Consider the following 21,912-nt stretch of genomic DNA (forward strand, 5'->3'; position numbering starts at 1 on the left):
GTGAGCCACTGCAACTTCCCAAAATTAAGATCTGTAAATACTTACAGTGGAGTAAAGTCTTTGGGTCTCACGTGATTTGTTTTCACAAATCCAATTTTTCCACTTGTTTCATTTTTGCCCAGAAACCACTGCATGCAGGCGATAAGCAACCCAATGATCTCAATCTTGTGTCCTATTTGGAAACTCAACTCCTCAAGCCCAGCACCTTCATAATCAACCATTGCGATGCAGGAGCCCTTACCTATAGAAAACAATTAAAACATATTTCAAATTACATGTAGCTTTTCCAGAGGTTAGCAGCTATTGTGTTAATGGAATGTTACTGATAATATTCTTATGCAGCAAACATCTAAGAACCCCAAGTACAGTATAGCTCTTTCAAATAGTGCCTGGGAACTTTGAAGTAAGCCTTATATTTGCACGCTTCTATCATTTTCGTATTTGAGGAGTACTGTGAGAATGGGCCTAATCCATTACATCAATGAGATCAACAACTTGTATTTACATAGCGCCTTTCATGTGGGTAGCATCTTGGAGCGCTTAAAATCAGACTGCCGCAGAGCCTCTTCCATTTCTTCTCTTTCTAAATGATTCGTTTGATGGAGATAGATTGTTTAAGGCTTTCATCTAAGTGTTTTGAGACGCTACCCTGCAAGAAAGGCACTACATAAATGCAACTTGTTGTTCTTGTTAGTTCTACACAGTAGTTCCCTGTGAGCGTCTCTGATGCATCTTCAATACAGTTGCATAATAGTTACATTATTAAATGTACAGTAACTGGTGCACTTCAACACTGGAGTCTAAATGGGATATTCCATTGTAATTGAGGAAGAATGCATAGGCTAGATTTAGCAAATAACGGGGTTCAAATTCTACCTGTGCCGAGATTTACTCTATTTTATTTTTAGCATTTTGGAGTATCCACATATTAAACTATTCTTAAATAAAGTCTAAATTTTAATGCTGGTTTGCTGTGAGTTCTATTAAGAACAAGAGACATTTGGTTAAGACTTAATTCAATTTGCCAAATTCTGGATTCTCTGAAATGTTAAAATAGAGTGAATCTCGACCCAGGTGGAATTTCACTCAATTTAATTTGCACAAAAAATAACACATTAAAATGAATGCTTGTTCTAAACAACATTTTTATGTGTAAAAATGTAAGGATCTTACCAAGTGGGTAAGAAAATTCTGAAGACAGATCATTGTGTATGCCAAGATCTTCAGTAAACATTTTGAAAAACCACCTAGAAAACATCAAGTATAATTTTGTCAAATGCATTACTTCATAAAATATAATGAGATATAACCATATGAATTCTGAAAGGGAATTGTTCACAGTCACTGCCCTTTACAATAAATTCTGTGAAACATGTTTGAGACCTCCTTAGGAAGTGAAAGGTGTTATATTAAATGCAAGGATTATCATTATTATTTCCGAATGTTAATGGCAACTTGCAAAATATTCCCATGTTGTACGTGCCTTAATTTATAGATTGTTTGTGTTCACTAAAGAAGGAAATACAGTAAATACCAGATAACTCGTCACTCTAAGGCAAAATTGCTCAGTGATGAGTTATCAGATGTGGCAAGTTAGGCATAGTTGCCCCACAGGGGGCGCTGTGAGCATGTATACGCCAACAAGCACTGCGCCCATACAGAGCGAGCAGCTGTCAGTGTGATGGAGCAGCCTCACCCCCAGGACTGTCAGTGTATTTGTTAAAACTTGTTGAAGTTAAGTATAAGTTTATTTGATAAAACCTATGCTCCCAGGCCCCACAGTGCCGTTCTCTCTCGCTCGCTCAGCCAGTATCCGTTGACACCATATCTAAGCATATGCGCCCAACCTCCACCGAGTGCCTGTGACCTGTGCTCAGATGCATCTCGGAGGCCTCTGGTCTATGGAGGGCTGAGCTGTGGCCTCCCACCATATGCTGTCACAGGATAGAGTAGGATACAGGGCAGGATGATCCGGCCCTCTAGTAGAGCAGTGGCCTCTGCAATGCATTTGAGCATGCGCGCCCAACCCTTCACAGGTTAGGATTGGTGGCCTCTTCAATGCAAGATACCATCTTATAGGACAAGTTATCCGATCAATTTTGCATTGTAAGTATTTACAATCATTTCTAGAATGCAACGCGTTACGTGTTAAGCAGAGTGTCAAGTAAAGAGAAATCCTTTATTAATATTTTGCACGGAGAGCGTGCAGGATATTGATGACTTAAGTGCTATTGATGAGTTAAGCCACAGGGTTGAGTTATCTGGAGTTTCCACATTTCCACTGTTGATGCTCAATGTCAACAACAAGCATTCCAGGGTCAGGTTCAAATGCGAAGGTCGATATTGCATTACAAACAAAAGAAATTCTGAATGACTGTAAAAAGAAGTGGATCCTGTGGATCCGACGTCCTTCTAAAAATAATTGCGTGACTATCTTCTTGGTAACAGTATTTAGGATACAGGGATGGGTGCAGTTACATTACAGTACTGGGATTGGAGGGAATGTTGATAATGGAGGAAAGGAGGCAGAGTTCAATAGAGAAGAATTGGGAATGGATGAATATTACAAAATATTTTAGCATAATCATATTTGTGATTCAGGGACTATTATATTGATGTGTCCTACAAGATATCCGATAAGTGGGATGGAATTTACAATTTGGAAGGTTCAAGAGCGATTGAGCTCTCAGGCCAAGTGAGGATGAATACATGTCTGATGTTGGGCTGTCCAATCGGTTAGGTGAAGACATTACCCCATGATGATCAAGGAAGCTGAATCAAAACTTTTGGCTTTTAGATTTGTTTAGCAAAAACATAATAACAATCCTTGCATTTGATACAGCGCCTTATCAAGTTGTTGAGACATCTCAAAGCGCTTCACAGAATATATTTTAAAGTGAACCGACTGTTCATTTTGCAGATGAAACGTGGCAGCCAATTATCCACTACAATCTCTCACAACAGTCATTATTTGAGTGGCCAAATTATTTATCCATACACTCATGTACCCACCCATCCATCTATCTATATCTATATTATCTCCCTCTCTCTATCTCTCTTTATCCATTTCTCCATCCATCCAGCTATCTAGCTATTTATTTGTTTTAAGGGATTTTTACACCAATTGATTAACAAACAGGTTCTTATTTACTGCTTGGTAAACAGGCATATGGAGTAAGGAAACTTGCTAAGGTTTCGCCTTACCTGGGAATCGAACCTGGGTCCTCTCACTTGTGAGGCGAGTCTCTAACCAATACGCTAAGGGACTTTGTAAACCACTCACCATCTCTAAAACTATATATCTCACACTCATCCCTATTACTTTGGTTACTTAAATTCATTCCAATTTAAAACGGTGGGTGAAAAATATTGCTACCTACTGGTGGAAAGGAATGAGAAGCTCCAGACTTTGGAAGCAAGATTTTGGTAGCAAACCCTTTTTGCCACTGAACAAAGAATGTCCTGCCCATTTAGAACTGGGTTTAGCATCCGCAACAACAACAAAATCATTTGGTTTGAGTTCCAGGTCAACTTCTTCACATTTCTGAAGATTTAATGGACACCTTGCAAAGAACAAACCTTAAGGAAAAACATAGTGAAACATAATCAATATTTGGGTTGCATCAAGAGATTTACAAATAAAATCTGGACAATGGTTAGACACAAACAGTTACAAGATATAAATTAAATTAAAGTTATGGGTTAATATCTGAAGAAATGTAGAACTATTTGTTAGCTTTTTTCCAAGCTGTGTAACATTTATACATTCATGCCCTATTATTATAGAAATCTATCATTCAATTTACTCAATTTATTTTTATTTCCCCCAAAACAGTTCTGCAGCTTGTTACGCAAGTAGCACTGCAAGATGGTCCAGATCACAGACTTCACTACAAACAGTCTGCCTCACTACAAACAGCCTACAGTAATGTATTTGTACAAATCAGACAATGGAGCTACTCATCTATTCCTATGAACCTCCTTCCTCCCCCAATCCACCCACCACACACACACGCACACATCTGTCACCTATGAAATACTGCACATGTGAAGAGTGCACCCCGTAATGAATTAGCTAAAAATCGATAAAACTCAACATGTCTGCACACAATGAATTAAAATCATGCCAGGTTTCAAATTCACATTTGCATTGCCATCTATATTTCACCTCACTCACTTTCCACCCTGCTCAGGTATTCCCATCTCTGTAGTCTATCAGTTTCTTAAAGTCTTATGCCACTCAACAGTCTTATGCCATCTCTACACCATCTCAGCCTGGCAATGTGACTAAGCTGCAGGCTTCATTTGTTCTTCCTGGCCTTGCAGAACCAGAGGCTTTCCTTCAAGAGACTGGCTTGGAGTTCTGGTCGCGGCTTACAATTTTTGTACAGTCCAGGCTCCGACCCCTCTCAGGGGTAATGACAGGCCCCTATGGAGTGATTTCATGGTTTGTGTGGGTTACCCTACACTAGCGATCCTCTACATTCCTGGTTCCAAAGTCTGTTACAACATGAAAGCCCGCACCCTAATCCGACAATTTAGGGGTACCTAAGCAAATGGCACACATATTGCTCACCATACAGGTGGATCTTGTATCATTCAACTATAGCTAAAAATAAATATTAGCACAGCAATATAGTTCTAATAAATTACTAAACTCTATTGAGAGCATCTTCCTTTGAATGTTTCAATGTTTAATTATTTATGTTAAGTAATCTTTTTATTTAAATTCGGAATTCCAGTTCTTGTTTTGTTTGCGACATTGGAATGTTTACATTCTCACCGTCCTGTAGGAGGAGGCCTTTCCACATTATTTCCAAGGATTCTCCATTTGTCTGGACCTCAATCCTGACGTCTTCATCATCCAGGTTGTTCAGCCAGAACAATTGGTCCAACAACAGGTTCTCTAAGCAATGGCCAACAAAGCCTGCCCACAGGAAGAGAAGGAGGGATATACAGGTTCAATATATTGTAAGATGATGAGCATCAATCTGTCTATGAAGTGACATTTTTTTTTACACCATGGCTGAATGTAGCAACTCCAAATCATTGCCACAACAGAGAAAAAACTATACGTCTAACATCAACTTAAAATGTCTATAAAATCGTGATATTATAGATCATTGAAATTCAGTGACAAGGTGCCAAAAGACAACGTTTGGAAAAAAAGGAAATGGTTTACCTAGCGAGTAATATGTTGAAAACTTCCAGATTTCTTCAAATGTTTTAAAAGTGACCAAAATCAAGTCTTGATCACTGTGAATTGACAGCAGCCTGGCCGAAAGCTCCTGAAACAAGGTAGCATTTTGACTTGATCACTACAACAGGCTAATTTATGGTTCCGGGAACACAGTCTGATAATCTTAGGCTCATCAAATTTCACACAGAAGTTTCCTCACTGTCCTCAAGTCTTCCTTGTTTACACATTTCTGCCCAGTGGCAACACATTCCATTTGTGTCAGTAAATAATCAATGTAATCAAATCAGGTAATCAAATAGTGAATTTAGGATGTCATTACCATGGTGTTAAACTTCTATTGTCATCCAGAGCATTGCATCATTAATGAGGATGGATCACTGGTGTGTGGTTTCTAATTCCCAAGCAACTCTCACTATGCAACATACAAGAGTCAAATTTCTGCACAGTACCTTTCTTATGCTACGTAAGATCGGTGGTACAATTTAGGGAGTGTTTGTGTTCATTTATTAGTGTTTTGCACCATGGGATGGGGTAATTCTTTCATTGATGAGCTGACTGCAAGGGAATAAAGTAGAGGATATGGGTGGATCAGTACTGGAGCAATTTACCTGCTCACGTGCACAACAATTGTTGATATTTCCAATGAAAACTATTTACAAATGTCAAAGCATCCAAATTGAACAGCTTGTAATGAAAAAAATATTAGATGTACTCAATAATAAAGTACAACAACAACTTGGATTTATATAGCGCCCTCCACGTCTTCTAGTACATTTGCAAAGAATGCTACAGTTATCTAGGTCAGGACATGAAACTTGTCCCAAAACTGGTTTGTTCGTTTCCTCTTTCTACTTAATTCCCCCATCGTCAGTTCATCAGCTGACCATTACTGCACCTTCTTTCTCATTAAATACAATGTTACATTCACAGAAATTGGAGTTAATTGACTGGGCTTCTACTTTCAGAATATTGGATGTAACAATGATGCAAAGCATTGATAGAAAGAATAAAACATGCATACAGTACTTTAATTGTAGCAGTTTATCATCTCCAAAGACATAACTCAAAATGCTTCACATTTAAGCATTCTGCGGAAGTGCTGCATCTTGAACAAAAGCCAAGCAGACTTACACTGAGAAGGGCTGCAACCTCTCCACTCTCATTCTCCAGAATGCGTAGTTTTGCTCTGAGCGTCTCCTGCAGTTGAGTATCGGGAAGTCGAGTGATTTGTTTCTTTATGATCAATTTCAGGGAAATAGCTATGAATGAATCAATGGCATTAAATGTTTTCTCAATGGATAAGTTACCACATTACATCTTTAAAATGTGTCTATATTTATAGTACTAGTCACATTTTACCCTGAAAATGCATGACAATTTTTATTTGCTTTCTCTCCTTTAGGTCTCCTTTGTGACATGCCGAGGCTTCTACTCCCTGCTATTTGTGGGACAATGCTGTGCACAATTCACTGCTGTTTTCCCCACGAAATGCACAATCATTACACTTTACAGTGTATCCTATGAAGGGCTTTGAGACTTTTCAAAGACATGATAAGGTGCAATATGAAATGCAAGGATTATTATTATTATTAATTTGCCCAAGTTGATGAATGGCTCACAAAAGAGAACAAACTGGGTTGGCCTACCCTCAGATTCCCCTCCTGTTCTAACTGTGGGGAAGTGCTGATTCTCTCATTGGCCCAATGGGAGCTTTACATGCTGGGAATTGTGTATCTAAGCCCCTGTCTCACCAACATGTGGCTCAGAGTTCAAATTAAATTTAAAGAGCACAAAACCTTGTTTTCTTTAAAAAAAACAAATCATTCTTTAATAATGAACCCAAACACATATCCATGACACATAATATAACCTAGAAATCTTATTAAAGCTAATATTGTTTTTAAACACAAACAGTGGCAAGACAAGAGAATCCTACCTGTCGGAACTCCACTTTCAACCAGCGATAATGTGGAACAACTGTTGAGTGAGTCTTTCTCAGGACGATCTAGCTCTGCAAGCATTAATTTACCTTTGAGAATGTTACTTTGCACCATTTTACAGTGTTATTCTTTACCTGCTCTCCATTTACAACTTTTGATTTGCTATGCACTAACCCCATCCTCACACTCTTCTTCACTGTCACCTTCCACAATGACCAGCAATTCTCTCCACAATTTACCTACAGGGGGAGCATGTGAAATTGGCTGGTAATGTTACTGACATCAGCATTGCTTGTTTACAAACAGAGAAATCAAATGGGCTCATAAATAAATTCAGGGTCCAGTGGAGGACTATTTTATGCAGGATCAGAAAGTTGGCAGTTTGAATCAGTGTATGCTGACCTTATAATATAATAATAATCCTTGCATTTGAAATAGCGCTTTTCACATCTTTTCGACGTCTCAAAGTGCTTCACAGAATAGACTATAAAGTAAATTGACCATATATTTGTGGGCGAAACGCGGCAGCCAATTGCGCACAGCAGTGTCTCACAAACTGTCGTTCATTGAAGTAACCAATTTATTATTTTTTTGAGGGATTATGATTAGGCGTGTGGAGTAAGGAAACTTGCCCAAGGTTTCGCCCTGCCTGGAATTGAACCCAAGTGTCTCGCTTGCAAGGCAAGTTCTTTAACCACTGAGCTACAGGACTCCTTGGGTTGGACCCTCAACTTGGCTTCATTGTCTTTAGGATAGAGAGCTGAAAATCAGCCTGGGTCCCACTCCTCATCATTATCTACTGATCTTTGCTAGAGGTTCAAAGGGGTCAACGTCAAGTGAGAACATGAATGAACTTGGCTGTTAAGTCTTTCTGTGGTTAATTGCCATCTGACAGTCACTGTAACTCATGAATAAAGACAACTTGGGTGAGGCAGCAGAAGGAAATGTATTCACCAGTGGAAATGTACACACAGCACAATAACAATAATCTGTAATTCTAAAGCATCTTTCACATAGGATTACGTCTCATAGCTCAGTGCAGTGGCGGGGTTGAAAGCCGAGCAAGGGAAAAGGGGTAGGGAGGCGACATTAGGTGCAGTGGAAGAGGTATGTTTTCAGAAGGAATTTAGAAATAAAGAGAGGGACAGATGCAGGGATTGAACTACAGAGTACCAGAGATTAGCGACATGGTAGCTGAAGGTTCACTATTGATGGTAGCATGGAGGGGATTAGGGATGTGGGCAGGCCTGCATTAGCTGAGCAAAGGGGCCAGGCAGAGGAGTGAGTTATAAGTAGGTCAGGGAGGTGCTAGGTCATGAACGCATTTGTATGTCAGGGTGAGGACCTTGAAGTCGATGCGTTTGGAGACAGTAAACTAGTGCAGCCTGGTGAGGATTGGGGAGATGGGTGTGAAGCGTTTGGTGCGGATGAGGATATGTATTAGCTGAACCTAAAGGAATAAATGAGTCAGATGCTTTTAGGAGAGGGGGACGAGAGGGAGAAAAATGGAGAAGAAAATTTGGTGGGAAAAACACAGGAAAATCTCATTAAAAGAAGCAGAGACCATCAAGGTTAGTAACTTTACTGACCAGCTGATTTTTACTCAATGCTTTTGCACAGTGAATTGGCTGTGCAATTTTTCTCACATCATTAACATTGTCACACCTGAGTGCTACTTTACAAAAGGATAAGATTTTGGCACTTTTCAGGATGTGCTGAAATTCCCTATCCCTTACCTGATTCCCTATTCTCCATGCCTGATGAATCATGTAAGATTTGTTTAGGGAGAGAAAGAGACACTTCATTTTCTTCTGACGGACTCCGCACTAGAAAGTATTGAAACAGAAAGAATGTACAGTCATTCAAATTACCTCACAACATGGAAACAATAAATTCACTGTGTTACAAGCCAGGCGAGATTCTCTCTCTGGTACAACAACCCTACTCTTTAATCGGTTTGAGTTTTCAATCAGCTTACAGATCGACATTACCTCTTACTTGAAAGAATGCTTTTCACTATGTGTTTACCTGGAACTGCTCGCTCTTCAGGTTCTGAATTCTCATCTGACTCCACAGAGTTTTGGGTTAAATTGGACCAATGCATGGGGGAGCTTGCAGAAGAACAGAAGGCTGCCTTACCTGCAGAAAATAATTGGCAAACAACATCAGAATGGTTACATGTAATGATTGAGTTATCAGTAACTCACAATTAAATAGTGGACAGGGAGGCTGCAGCAGACACATTCCTCAAACTAAATTAAAGAACTTACTGCTGGGGCTCCTCAGTGAAAAGTGGAAAGCCTCTAGTGAAAAGCCAAGCTGATTAACACGATAACTCTCTCATCTCTACGTTGACTCTAAGGGTCCCACATGTAATGTACTTGGCAGTTTCAATCCCTAATGCATCTGTATTCATCCACAATCTCACTGCCAGTATCCCAAACCGGATGCTCCAGTCAATATGCCTGACTCCAGGCAGCCTAATGATTGGCTCCTGACTGCAGATTTCTCAGTCACATAACTTCCAGGCATTTCAAAAATGGAAACAATTCTAAATCTCACATTTCCTTCAGTTTTATCTGCCGATCACTCTGTTAGAATGCCAACTTAAATCTGCATTTAACTCATCCATCTCACAATATATTCAGCTGTAGCTGGAAGCAGGGAAGAGGATACACATTCATCCTGTGTATCCTAAGTGCTTGAGCCCCTTATCTTGGTTCTGACAGAAACTGTTGACTGACTTGAAATGTGATCCATGCACTCTGTTGCTTTGCCTCAATACTAAACTTCCTGTTTACTAAAGGCAGTCATGACTACATTTATCAAACCTTACATCTCTCTTTTTATTGTAACTCTATAACACAATGTTCTGAAAAGTTATTAATGGTCTGTTGTACACATCAGGTTCTGAGAGAAATTAAAACCCCAGCTTATTTAAAAAAACAGAATCTTATTTTTAGCATTGATCAGATAATTCAGATTTGAATACTCCGATCGTTTGATGTAAATGTGGAGGCTGTACCTCGTGGGACATTGTTACTTTGCCCCAAGTAAAATTAATAATTCACCTCATAGCTGTTTCTGGGACATTGCTGTGTGCATTGTTGGTTCACCTGCACAGCCTTTTTTACTTATAATAAAATCCTAAGAAATGTTTTGAGACGTTACAACAATGTGATAAGATGCTATATTAAATGCAAGAATTTATTATAATTATTACAACCTTCTCTTCAATCACCACAAAAAGTCTGTAGCATGTACTTTTTTTAAATTAAACTTTCATCTTCATTGAATTTTATTGAGCCTGAGAGATCTGAATTCACTATACTGGGCTGGTTCTATTAACTTGCCACTTTTAACTAGAATATGTATGAAATAAGTCTCAAAGAATCAACTTCCGTCGATTTTCAAAGGTCCTTCTAATCATTATTTGAATACACGATTCATCTTCTTGTAGTGTATCTGTCCCAAAGCAAGACAATACATTCTTCATTTTTAAACCCTTTTGAACACTGATGCTTGGAGTTCTTTCAGTAGGCAGCGAAAAAGAGAGAAATGAAGTAAAAATAAAAATATGCTTGTGGAATCGGATAGTGCAATGGCTCTGTCACTTCTAGAGTTTTGAATGCATTCCAATGGGATATCATAAGAAAAGGCATCCAATACAGTACAATACAACATTATATTTGTATAGGCATGGTTGATAAGGAGGGTCTTGAGATATGCCTTGAAGGAGGCAAGGGAAGGAGCGAGACGAAGGGAATATGGGATGGAGTTCCAAAGGGTGGGGGCAGAGAGGGTGGGGGTGATGGGGTCATGGAGCCTGATGTGGGAGAGAACAAGAGCTGCAAAGCTCTGGATAATCTGCAGCTTGTGGAGAGAAGAGTTGGGAAGGCCGACAAGCACGGAGTTGGCATAGTTGAGCTATGCTGACTGTTAAAAAAGCAAAGTTCCTGAATGCAAGGGCTAAAAAAATTAAAACTACCAAATATTCAAACATTTATAAACAAACTTGATATTTTGAGCAAATAATTTTCGATAAACACTTTTCAATATTATCTTTGTCTCCTCTGCTATCTCTCAGCCAGAGTGTTGAAGCCAGGACAGCAGATTGCAGAGATTTGTGCAATACATCCTTATCAGAGACAAGAGCATATCCGGACTGACATCATTACTAACACAAAACGACTTCTAACAGGAATTTGCAGGATGACTTTTGTACTTTTTCTAAGCTTTTTAACTTTTGTTTAACAACTGTAATGTGCTTCAGAGGCTTTTAAAACTTTAAGTTAATGAAAACACATTTCCCTTTACTGAACAGTTCCTAAAGAAGCAGGCAAATGAGTAAACAGAGAGAGGCAGGGTTAATAAAGGGAGGGCAGGAAGGAGGTCATACTCAATTAAATTGCATTCCAGAAAACTAAGCAATATATTGTGCGTTTCTAGGATATTAATACAGTGAATTCTGTTAATTGAATACTCAATTTTACAGTGAAAATTATTCAATTAACCAAACTATTCATATAACAAGACTAAATATAAGAGGAGACTCATCTCCCGGAGCTCAAGCCATGTTGCCTCCAAACACACTGCAAACAGAAATGTCCTCCTCCATCAATTAGACACATGCTCACTCGCACGTGGCTGACCGACCAATTGCCAGCCACCTTTCTGGGGAGCGAGGTGAGGGGAAGGAGGAGAGGATGACGACTACATTTGCATTGTTCTGTAGAAGGTTTTGAATGCAAGTTGTTGCTGTTAAATTACACTTAAATTGACTTAGAACTGGCCACTGAAAAGAATCTCTGTACACTGACAGAGCCAAAAAAAAGAGCGGCCACTGGTTGCGTTAAACAGGTGGATGCTGAATAGCGGTGGTTTATTATGGAAAATTAGTTGGGACTGTTCCAGAGTGGTTGTTGATAACAGGTGGTTGCTGAATAGAGGTAGTTGCTTTAACAGGTTTGACCATATTTAATTTTAATTATTTATCAAACATAAAAAAGCAAAGTGAGATACTGCAATGAGATAAAATGTCTGTTTCACTCTTAGTATTGATCGTAACTCACTGTCAGACGTTTTTAATTAAATTCCACAATGCATTCTTCACATATGTTAGATTCTTATCCTGGAAATTCCTTTCATGAAACAATTAGTCCTAATGCAAATCTTTCCCCAATTGTAAAGAATTGTACAACAAGTTACCAGTATACTTTAAGGCATCCTCTCAAGGTGCTATTCTAATGTAAAATTTCAATGTCTTGGGAAGTCCTGCTGATGTGAAAGGCGCGATACAAATATAATTTGTTGTTAAAATGTTGTTGTTGGTGGTCTCAGCATTGTTTTTCCTTCACTGTCACTTCTTGTGCCACTTATGCAACCAGAAGCAAACAGTTAATTCAGTGAACTAACTTTGAAACTGCTCCAGATGAAGACAATATTAACTTCATAGCCCTGCATTGTGAGTAATAAATTGTTCTCTATGTATAGCTGTTTCTGAAACAACAAAGGAGTACGTCAGAAATACCAAGCTACTTTTACTCCTCCTACCTCCAGCCTAGCCCTGAGAGATTTGTTCCTGTCTGACCAGACAACCCAGAAGTGCAGCTTTTCAATCACCAGCATGAACAAAATCGAGAAAGGGCAATGACAGTGAAGGTATTTCCATAAAGCAATTTTGCAAAGACTGAAACTGATGATTGCCATATTCTAATCCTATCAGTTTTCCATATCCCTCGGGGACCTTGTGGAGTTTTAATTAGTGTTTCAGTTATTATTTCTACCCAACCCTCCCTCATTGTCACACTGTTTTTTAATGTGTTTACCATTGGTTTCTCCAAAACACTGTGTATTTTACCACCCTGCTTTCTGCCCCCCACCCCCCACTACTGCCCCCACCCCCATCCATGCAAAACCATGCAAGAGTTGGCAGTCCTTCAATAACAGGTGGTGAAGACAGAAGCCTCTTTCAGTAAATAAAGGTGATTCATGGCAGCGACTCCATTGACTCGAATGGGGAGACATTCCCTGGACCAGGGACAAATCATTTTCCTGGGAACATCTTCATCGTCTGCTGAGAAAGATGAAACAGATGAGAAGCAAGAAGAAAAGGATGGTGACGTGAAGTATGTGATACATAAAGTTTGTTAGGTTTACATTTTTCATCAAAAGTTTTTTTTAAATTGAAGCATCATTCATGTTAAACATGTGCAAGCCATGTATAAATAATATATTCGTAAAGTTTGTACTGATTTTACAAGTAAAACCAACAAGCTTACCATGCTGACTTGGAAATCCTGGCACTGCTCCACTGGAACAATGATGGTGTCCACTTTCATCACTTCCATCCAGTACAAGCTTTCTGCTGCTCTTCTTCTCAACATGAATCTTCTGAGTTAATGTTTCTGTGTGAATTGTTGTGCTGATCCAAGATAAAACACTGTCTAGTTTGGGCCTCCATTGTCAGGTATGGCATAACTAACTGGATGCAGAGTAAATGATGCCTGAATAAAAGTGCTTTAACTAGATCTTTGAGATCTCGTCTTCTTAACGATTGACTGATTTAATAATAATAATCCTTGCATTTGATATTGTGCCTTATCACATCTTCGAGACAACTGAAAGTGCATCGCAGAATGCACTGTAAAGTGAATTGACTGTATACTTTGTGGGCGAAACGCGGCAGCTAATTGCGCACAGCAGCATCCCACAAATAGTCATGGACTGAGTGATCAAATTTTTTAAAATTTATTTTTGCTTTGAATGGATTATTACCCCCGGAAAAGTGATTCACGAATCAACTAAAAACTGGGTTCCGACTTACTGCTGGGTAAACAAAGGTGTGTGGAGTAAGGAAACTTGTCCGACGATTCACTCTGTCCAGAAATTGAACTCAGGGCCTGTCACTTGTGAGGCAAGTGTTTTAACCACCAAGCTACAAGACTCCACAACCATGTTTTTCTAACTCCAAATCCAGAGCAGAGTCCATTTGATGTGATAACAGGTGGATCTTTACCTTATCTTTCACTTTAGATGTCTGTCTGCCTGATACACACCCAATAAAAATATGTTTATATCCAAACAGTTCCTACCCTTAGCATGTGTGTTCATATATACAGGAATGTTTACAGGATAAATACAAATACACAAAACTGGAGTGATCACAACGTTTTGGGATATAATCTCATCCTATAAAGTTCTATTACAATCGTATTACAGTCTTGACGACCAACCATAATTCTATTGCTGAGCATGTGTTGGCGGAGGGGGAGAAATATACAACACATGGTAATTAGTACATACTTGTATTTGGTCAGCTGGGTGTCTGACACATGCGGAAACCCATTACCACATTCATGATTATCCAAACCAGAGAACTCCATGCCTCCCACCCACGCACGGAAATTCCAGGGATGGATTGTTGCAACGGGATGTGCTTTCTCTCCCCGGAGGGACACATCCTGTTTACCTAATTCCGGAAAGTATTAGGCGCAGGTTGCCAAGAGCCAAGACTTCGGGACTCCAGAGAGTGCTGCAGTCATTCTCCGCATTGGTTTGCATCTATGACACTTGTTTTGTGTTACGCCCCCTGCCCTGACCCCAACTCCCAGCTCGGGTCCGAAAATCCCACGACTGTCCAGCTCCCCGGGACGTCTTTCCGACGTGAAGGGCGCTATACTCGTGTAATTTGCTGTTGATGATGTCGTGGTCAGCCTGGTCACTGGCCCAGGTGGAAATCTATACCACCACCAAACATGTTATTTTAACAGTTCAAAGAATAACCTTTAACAACAACAACAACAAGAAGATTACATTTTAAAGTGGTAAAACAAAGTTATCGTTGGAAACACACAGGTTTGCTCCCACAAATCATTAAACTTAAAATACTCCCACTGCACAAAAGGTATGTTTACCCTTTCAAAACAGGGAGGAAATCAAATAAATAAATACTCCAAGGGTTTGTGTGTGTATGTGTGCGTGGGGGGGGATTAAAAAACATGAGTGTTACCATTGCAATCTGCCACCACGAATGTGTTGCTGTCTCCTGTGGTTGCATTTTCCTGGAGTTTCTCCTCACCAGAGGAATTGCTTTGCAAGGAGTGACCTGATCCATCCTCCTCCTCCTCCTCCTCCTCCTCCTGTTCCTGGGCGCTTTCCAAGCAGCGATCCCGGGCGCTGCTGACAGAGATCAGGCTGGATCTCTCCTCCTCGATGGTGTACAAGGGGAACTCTCCCACACCAGGAGCATCGCCCTGACCCCCACTCTCCATCATCTGCCCGGGGACTCGATCCCCCCCCCCCCCCCGGCTCTCACAGCTCAGCTCAGCACAGCTCAGCTCAGCCCAGCACAGCTCAGCCCAGCACAGCCCCAGTCCAACACAGGCACAGCTCAGCACAGCACAGCCCAACTCAGCTCAGCCCAGCACAGCTCAGCACAGCACAGCCCAGCACAGCCCAACACAGCTCAGCCCAGCACAGCCCAGTCTGGCCCTCGCAGCTCAGCGCTGAGCAGTTTCCTCCCTCTCCCACAAGTGTTTGCGCAACTTCTCGTCTCTGTCACTTGTTCCTGGACAAATGCTGCCAAAGCGAACTCAACTGAGCCCACTCTGCCCTGACCTGACTGCTGCTGCTGCTGGGGGTGTGGGGGGGAGGGGGGGGGGAGGGGTGGGAGGGGTGTGGGGGTGAGGGGTGTGGGGGGGGAGGGGGGGGGGAGGGGGGGTGGAGGGGTTGTTTCACCCACAAACACACGCAAAGTTTTAAAACACGTAAAACCTTACGGGAAAAACCCACACAATCTGCTGTTTGGAGCATCGCCAGTGGCTGCTCTCCCCGAGTCCAACACCAGAGGGTTAATCAATCACCAACAACCTCAGCTCCGCAGGGAGTGGGGGGGAGTGGGGGGGAGTGGGGGGGGAGTGGATGGGGGGAGTGGGGGGGGGAGTGATGGGGGGAGTGGGGGGGGGAGTGATGGGGGAGTGGGGGGGGGAGTGGGGGGAGTGGGGGGGGGGGGAGTATGGGGGGAGTGATGGGGGGAGTGGGGGGGGGAGTGATGGGGGGAGTGGGGGGGGAGTGATGGGGGGAGTGGGGGGGGGGAGTGATGGGGGGGGAGTGATGGGGGGAGTGGGGGGGGGGAGTGATGGGGGAGTGGGGGGGGAGTGATGGGGGAGTGGGGGGGGGAGTGATGGGGGGAGTGGGGGGGGGAGTGATGGGGGGAGTGGGGGGGGGAGTGATGGGGGGAGTGGGGGGGGGGAGTGATGGGGGGAGTGATGGGGGGAGTGGGGGGGGGGGAGTGATGGGGGGAGTGGTCGGGGACACAACTTCCATCTGAACGCTTTTCCCCTCCACACTTTTTGGAGCTGTACATTTCCTCCTCAGAGCACCTCTGTGGGTCAGACACACCTTCCCCATTTACATGTTTAAAGGCTCTTCCAAAATAAACCTGAAGAGAGGAATGTGGATTAAATCATTTAACGCTTTAGAGTTGGATTCCAAAAGTTGTTTCATTCTGTGGCAGAAATAAAGGATTGAACATCTGGATTTTGTGTTAGATGCAGAAGGTGCAAAGGTGGTTTTTTTTTGGGGGGGTGGGGGTGGGGGGGTTTGGTTTTGTGGAATCTCTTTAATGTGGGGAGAGAATTCCTTACTCAAGATCAAGCCTATTCTTCCAGATAAATGAACACTGCTCTCTCTCTCTCTCTCTCTGGGATCAAAAATCTTATTCCCTACATTTGCGCTGAAAGCATCGTCAGCTGCCTCTCTGCCTGCGATCCTTTCAGACAGTCCCGCATAGCTTTCGTGTTCAGGTGAGTAACTGCCTTTGGTCACCTTCCTCCCCCTCCCCCTCTTCCTGGCTCGGTCCCGGGATCCGTTACTGTGAAGCGCTCTGAGACACCGCCCAGCGTGGAGAGCGCTATATAAATCCAAGTTGTTGTTGTTGTTGAAAGCCTAACCGAGGCACACACCCACCCCACACCAACTGCAAGAACAAAACTAAAGTGGTGCTGACTGCAGAACAACAGATCAAGAGAAAGAACAAAAGGGTCGTAGCTACAGTGAAACAAAGAGGGGAACAATACAACCGAATGGCAAAGAGATGTGAAACAGTGGGAGGACAAAATCAGCAGCAAAATAAAGTTAGCTGATCCAGTCAGAAAAAGAGAAGATAAAATAAATCAGCAAGGGAACTGAGGGAATGAGGAAATTGTGCCTGAGAGGGTACAACAGAGAGGAACGAAAGCTAGTAGGAGCTATAATTCCTGCAAAATACAATGATAATAATCATTATTTGGTCACTCAATCCACGACTGTTTGTGGGACACTGTTTGTGGAGCAATTGGCTGCCGTGTTTCGCCCACAAAATATACTTTACAGTCAATTCACTTTACAGTATATTCCCTGAAGCCCTTTGAGACGTCTAGAAGACGTGATAAGACGCTGTATCAAATGCAAGAATTATTATTATTAGGGTAAAATAAGCATGTGGATTGCCATTTTTCACTGGGTGAATTGTCTGTCTCAACCATGTCTTTGTGAGAGCAGTGTGCCTTCTAAGGACATCGCACTCACCTGAAAACCTCATGGCACTCATTTTAAGTCCTGCCTGAAAACCTTCTTCTTTAACCATGCTTACTGCCACCTGCCCCCTCCCCACCCTGACTCAGAGTCAGGCTCAGCCACTGTTAAGCACTCTGAGATGCTACCCTGCTATATAAGTGCAAGTTGTTGTTGTTGACAGTGGTGGAAAAGTCAATCAATGAAAACAAAGCCCGTGCAATAATGCAGAGCCAATTTCTGTCCTCGAAATATGTGTTTCGAGAGGGATTACTGAATTGCCACCAAAAGTAAGGACTCTAGTCAGTTTCTCCCTCCCTAACCAAACAATAAGTAGGGCACACAGGATGCTGGGCTATGTAATAATAATCCTTGCATTTGATATAGCGTGTTTTCATGTCTTCAAGATGTCTCAAAGTGCTTCACAGAATATATAGCAAAGTTTAGTATATGACTGTATATTTTGTGGGCAAAATGTGGCAGCCAACTGTGTACAGGCAGTCATGGATTGAGTGACCAAATTATTATTATTATTTGTTTCATATTATTATTTTTTTGAAGAGATTATTATTCCCAGAAAAACAATCTGCCAATCAACTAACAACCAGGTTCCTACTTATAGCTAAGTGAACAGAGGCATGTGGAGTAAGGAAAATTGCCCAAATATTTCATCCTGTCTGGGAATCAAACCCAAGTCCTCTTGCTTGTGAGGCAAGAGCTCTAACCATTAAGCTATGAGGAGTTCAGATCTTGAGACTTCATGTTCAAACTGTACAATAGTCTGGCCAGGTCGCACCTGGAGTACTGCATACATTTCTGGTTGTCACGACATATGGGTTGTCTAACCCAGACCCTAGATGCAGGGGAGAGGACAGTCTCCAGTGTTAGAAAAATGAGTAATAAGCAACAAATAGACAAGCTATGGCTCTTTAGTCCTTTTGAAAGAGTACGTTTCACAGGTGACTTTACACAGGTATACAAAATTTTAAATGTGATTGAGAAAGTAAAACCAGAACAATTATTTGAGAAACACAAGATGGCAGAACAAGAGGACACGGTTAAGAGTTGCAAAGGACAATTTCAGGACAGATACCAGAAGATGTTTCTTCACTCAGAGGGAAATCAATGACTGGAACAGGACAGTAATTTAAGAAACAGTTGGATGCTTGAAACAGAGGAAGGTAAAATGGGTATTGAATGCAAGGATTATTATTTTGGAAAGGGTGAGCTCAAATGGACCAAAGGACTTTCTACATCCAAACTTCTTTTATTATCTCTTGTGAAGGAGTGCTACCCCAACCACCATCTGAGCTGAATCTAAAAACATTTGATGTTATTTTATCTTTATATCTAAATGTCACAAGTATAGTTAAAGCTACATGCAATATACTGCTGTCAGTGCAAATTGATTCCGACCTTGTTTAGTGAAATGTACTATACTCCAGAGAGGTGAACTCTGTGATATTGAATTTGCCAATTCAAACAAAAGGTACAAATTCAAGGTCGTCAAGCACATTATTTTTTGTTCTGCGTTTGTTTTATGTCAACAAAAAGAATCCTCTTTCCTTTAGCTGGAGAGAGGGAGCTGTGCCCATCACCCCAGGATACCACAGTTTCCAGAGCTGCTTTTTCAATTGCAGAGGAAGGTGATCTAAAGGCAAAGTCTGGGAATGTTTTTTTTTGTTTTCAAAAAAGCAAACTGAAAGAGATTAATTGAGGGAAGAAGTAGAAATGTGTAAAAAAAAGAGAAAAAAACAGTTAAAGGACACAGATCAAAGGGGAAAAAAATAAGCAAGATAGGAAAGAAAAAAAATAGATGAGAGAATGAGATTAATTTGTATCATGTCAGAAAGTGCCAACAAGCTCCACAGCGATAGCTTTATTGACCAACACTCATCGCATAATTTTTTTACCCACAAACTCTACAATCGAATTATAAGAAACGTCTTAGGATAAAGTGATAGCTTGTGGGACAATATTTGTATTTCACTACAAATACACAGTAAAAACAAATACAGTAAAAACCCATGAAGTGCTTTGTGATGTTACAACAATGTGATAACTTGTTACATCAAATGCAAGGATTATTAATATTATAATAAAATCTAAGCAACAAGGTCTAAAATGCTTGAAATTCCTGATTTTAGGTCCTTTTTTTAGCCTGTACCAATTTTTTTAACCTGGAAAGACTGCATTTAAATTGAAATGGAATATTGCAACAATTATTATCAAATTCAGTGACATCCAAGTGAGGTTATAAATACAATGACCAGGAATTGGATTTATTTGGCTAGGATACAAAATGAGAAAACTTGATACTAAAATGGAAACAATGAGTTCAAATAGCTTACAAGATCAACACCTCTCTTGCATTAATGTGATTTTTAGGCCAAATTGTCATTCTTCACACATAATGTATTATCCTCTGCATATAACAATAAAATTAATATCCTAACAAATGATTATGTAATCCTTACCTCTATTTTATCATCTGCTCATTTTCTGTTTATTTGAAAGAGAAGGGAATTTCTCCTGGTGAACTGGCCTTCCACATTGGTATTCTCTATGAATTTATATGGACAATGCACATATATTTTGGAAAATTTACACATTTTCTATAGATGTAAAATACCTCATTACTCACAAATGACTAAGGCCGTCTTCACAAATGGAATAGATTTCTATTGCAGTGTTCTTCCATTATAAACTCGATTTTTGAAATATTTAAGAGGTAGATTAATGTTTGGTGGCAGGGATATCAAAGGATGTGGTGAAAGGGCAGAGAAATGGTATTTAATTGCAGATCAGCCATGAGCTAATAAAATGGTGGAATAAGTTTGACAGACTAAATGGACTACTCCTGTTCCTATGTTCATATGCACTGATAACTCTTTAAATGAATATTTTATAACATTTGTGTGAAGGTGCATGATCCAGTCTTAAAACTCGCTCACTTGCTGTAAGACTATAAGACAGTAGCTGAGTAACTTTATGGAAGGTAATAGATGACACTCTCCTGTGAATGAATAAACCAAATTAATCAAACACTACACCAAATTCAATATCAGTGCCTGTAGAATGATGCATCACCAACAGAAGGGTGGGAGAAGTTAATTCTGCTACTTCTTACACTTTGTAGTACCGGCTTAAACATGCAATGTGCAGAGGTCTGGGAGGACACTGCCAACTTCTCATGTTGATGAGTGGTGGCCTCTACAGGAGAAACTAAACAGAAGAGAAAACTCTCAACATTTTCTGCTAAAGTTTGCAATGCTTACAGAAATGACATGGAAAAAAACAGTTGGTTCCTACCTCTCTCGGCACCCAGAGTTGAATGTTGATCTTGTTGCTCTTACCCTCTGACCATGTTCAATTTAACTAACCAAAGCAACCTGAAAACAAAGACAAAGTTGATTATTGACAGAAATAAACACTTATATCCAAAATCATGGGAGTAAGTCTAAAACCATTATTTTATATTCTTGTCATAGATAGAACTCACTGGGACTATTTATTAGATTTACTGCACAACATATTGTAGTAGTAATAACAATAATTACATTTAATACAATTCCTTATCACAATGTAGCATCCCAACATGATTCAGAGTTTACTGTACTTTTTGGAACTCACTCAGCTCAGAATATGGTCAGCATTTGTTGCCTGCCCCTGGTTGCTCAGACTGAGTGACTTGCTAAACCATTACACAGGGTATCAAGAGGCAGTCACTTAGTGTGGGACTGGAGTCATGTGTAGATCAAACTGGGTTAGAATGGTAGATTTCATTTTGTAAATGAGCAGAAATCAATCAGTAGCACTTTTCTTCAGTTTCAGGATTTGTTTTGGCAAAGATAGCCACAGAATATTAAAATACATTTGTTTCCTTATTTGGGAAAGGAAAGAGAGAGTCATCTAGCCATTGGCCTCCAATTCATAGGTTTGAAAATTGTTTAGAAAATGTAAATTTTTTTAAAAAAAAGCCATAACCTAAAGTTGAAAAAATCATGTTGTTAAAAAAGTCCTGCAAAAGACATGCACATTATCCAAACAAGGTGCAGTTCTACTTGATAAGAGATGGCTTACATGAATTTCCTGCATTCCTTAATATAGGAATGTTTCCTGAAAACTTATTAAACTGTAAAGGTATTACCAGAGTACAGCCCATTTTAGAACATGACAAGGCTTACGTTTCATAACTTTCCTAGATTGCTTTAAACC

The 21,912-nt window shown here is 40.6% G+C and overlaps 1 protein-coding gene across 5 annotated transcripts in view; it reads right to left on the reverse strand.

Moving 5' to 3' along the window:
- LOC121851512 (SH3 domain and tetratricopeptide repeat-containing protein 1-like) overlaps positions 1-21,059 on the reverse strand; it is a 43,991-nt gene extending 22,932 nt beyond the window's left edge. For 2 of the 5 annotated variants that reach the window (XR_006085904.1, XM_042345379.1), the window contains exons 1-10: positions 15,152-15,425; positions 9,169-9,279; positions 8,877-8,966; positions 7,137-7,211; positions 6,332-6,459; positions 5,183-5,288; positions 4,784-4,927; positions 3,381-3,579; positions 1,174-1,247; positions 46-241 (exon numbers count right to left, since the gene is read on the reverse strand). Coding sequence is in view for 4 of the 5 variants with exons in the window: in XM_042345379.1 (XP_042201313.1) it covers positions 46-241; positions 1,174-1,247; positions 3,381-3,579; positions 4,784-4,927; positions 5,183-5,288; positions 6,332-6,459; positions 7,137-7,211; positions 8,877-8,966; positions 9,169-9,279; positions 15,152-15,416 (1,388 nt within the window). In the remaining variant the exon portion in view is untranslated. Of the gene's footprint in view, positions 1-45; positions 242-1,173; positions 1,248-3,380; positions 3,580-4,783; positions 4,928-5,182; positions 5,289-6,331; positions 6,460-7,136; positions 7,212-8,876; positions 8,967-9,168; positions 9,280-15,151; positions 15,426-21,006 lie in introns of those variants that run through there. The other 3 variants (XM_042345382.1, XM_042345381.1, XM_042345380.1) reach the window with 3 other exon arrangements.
- Between the last annotated feature and the right edge of the window lie 853 nt (positions 21,060-21,912).

This window comes from Callorhinchus milii, unplaced genomic scaffold, assembly GCF_018977255.1.
Source record: "Callorhinchus milii isolate IMCB2004 unplaced genomic scaffold, IMCB_Cmil_1.0 Scaffold44, whole genome shotgun sequence".
In the NCBI taxonomy this organism is placed as follows: domain Eukaryota; kingdom Metazoa; phylum Chordata; class Chondrichthyes; order Chimaeriformes; family Callorhinchidae; genus Callorhinchus; species Callorhinchus milii.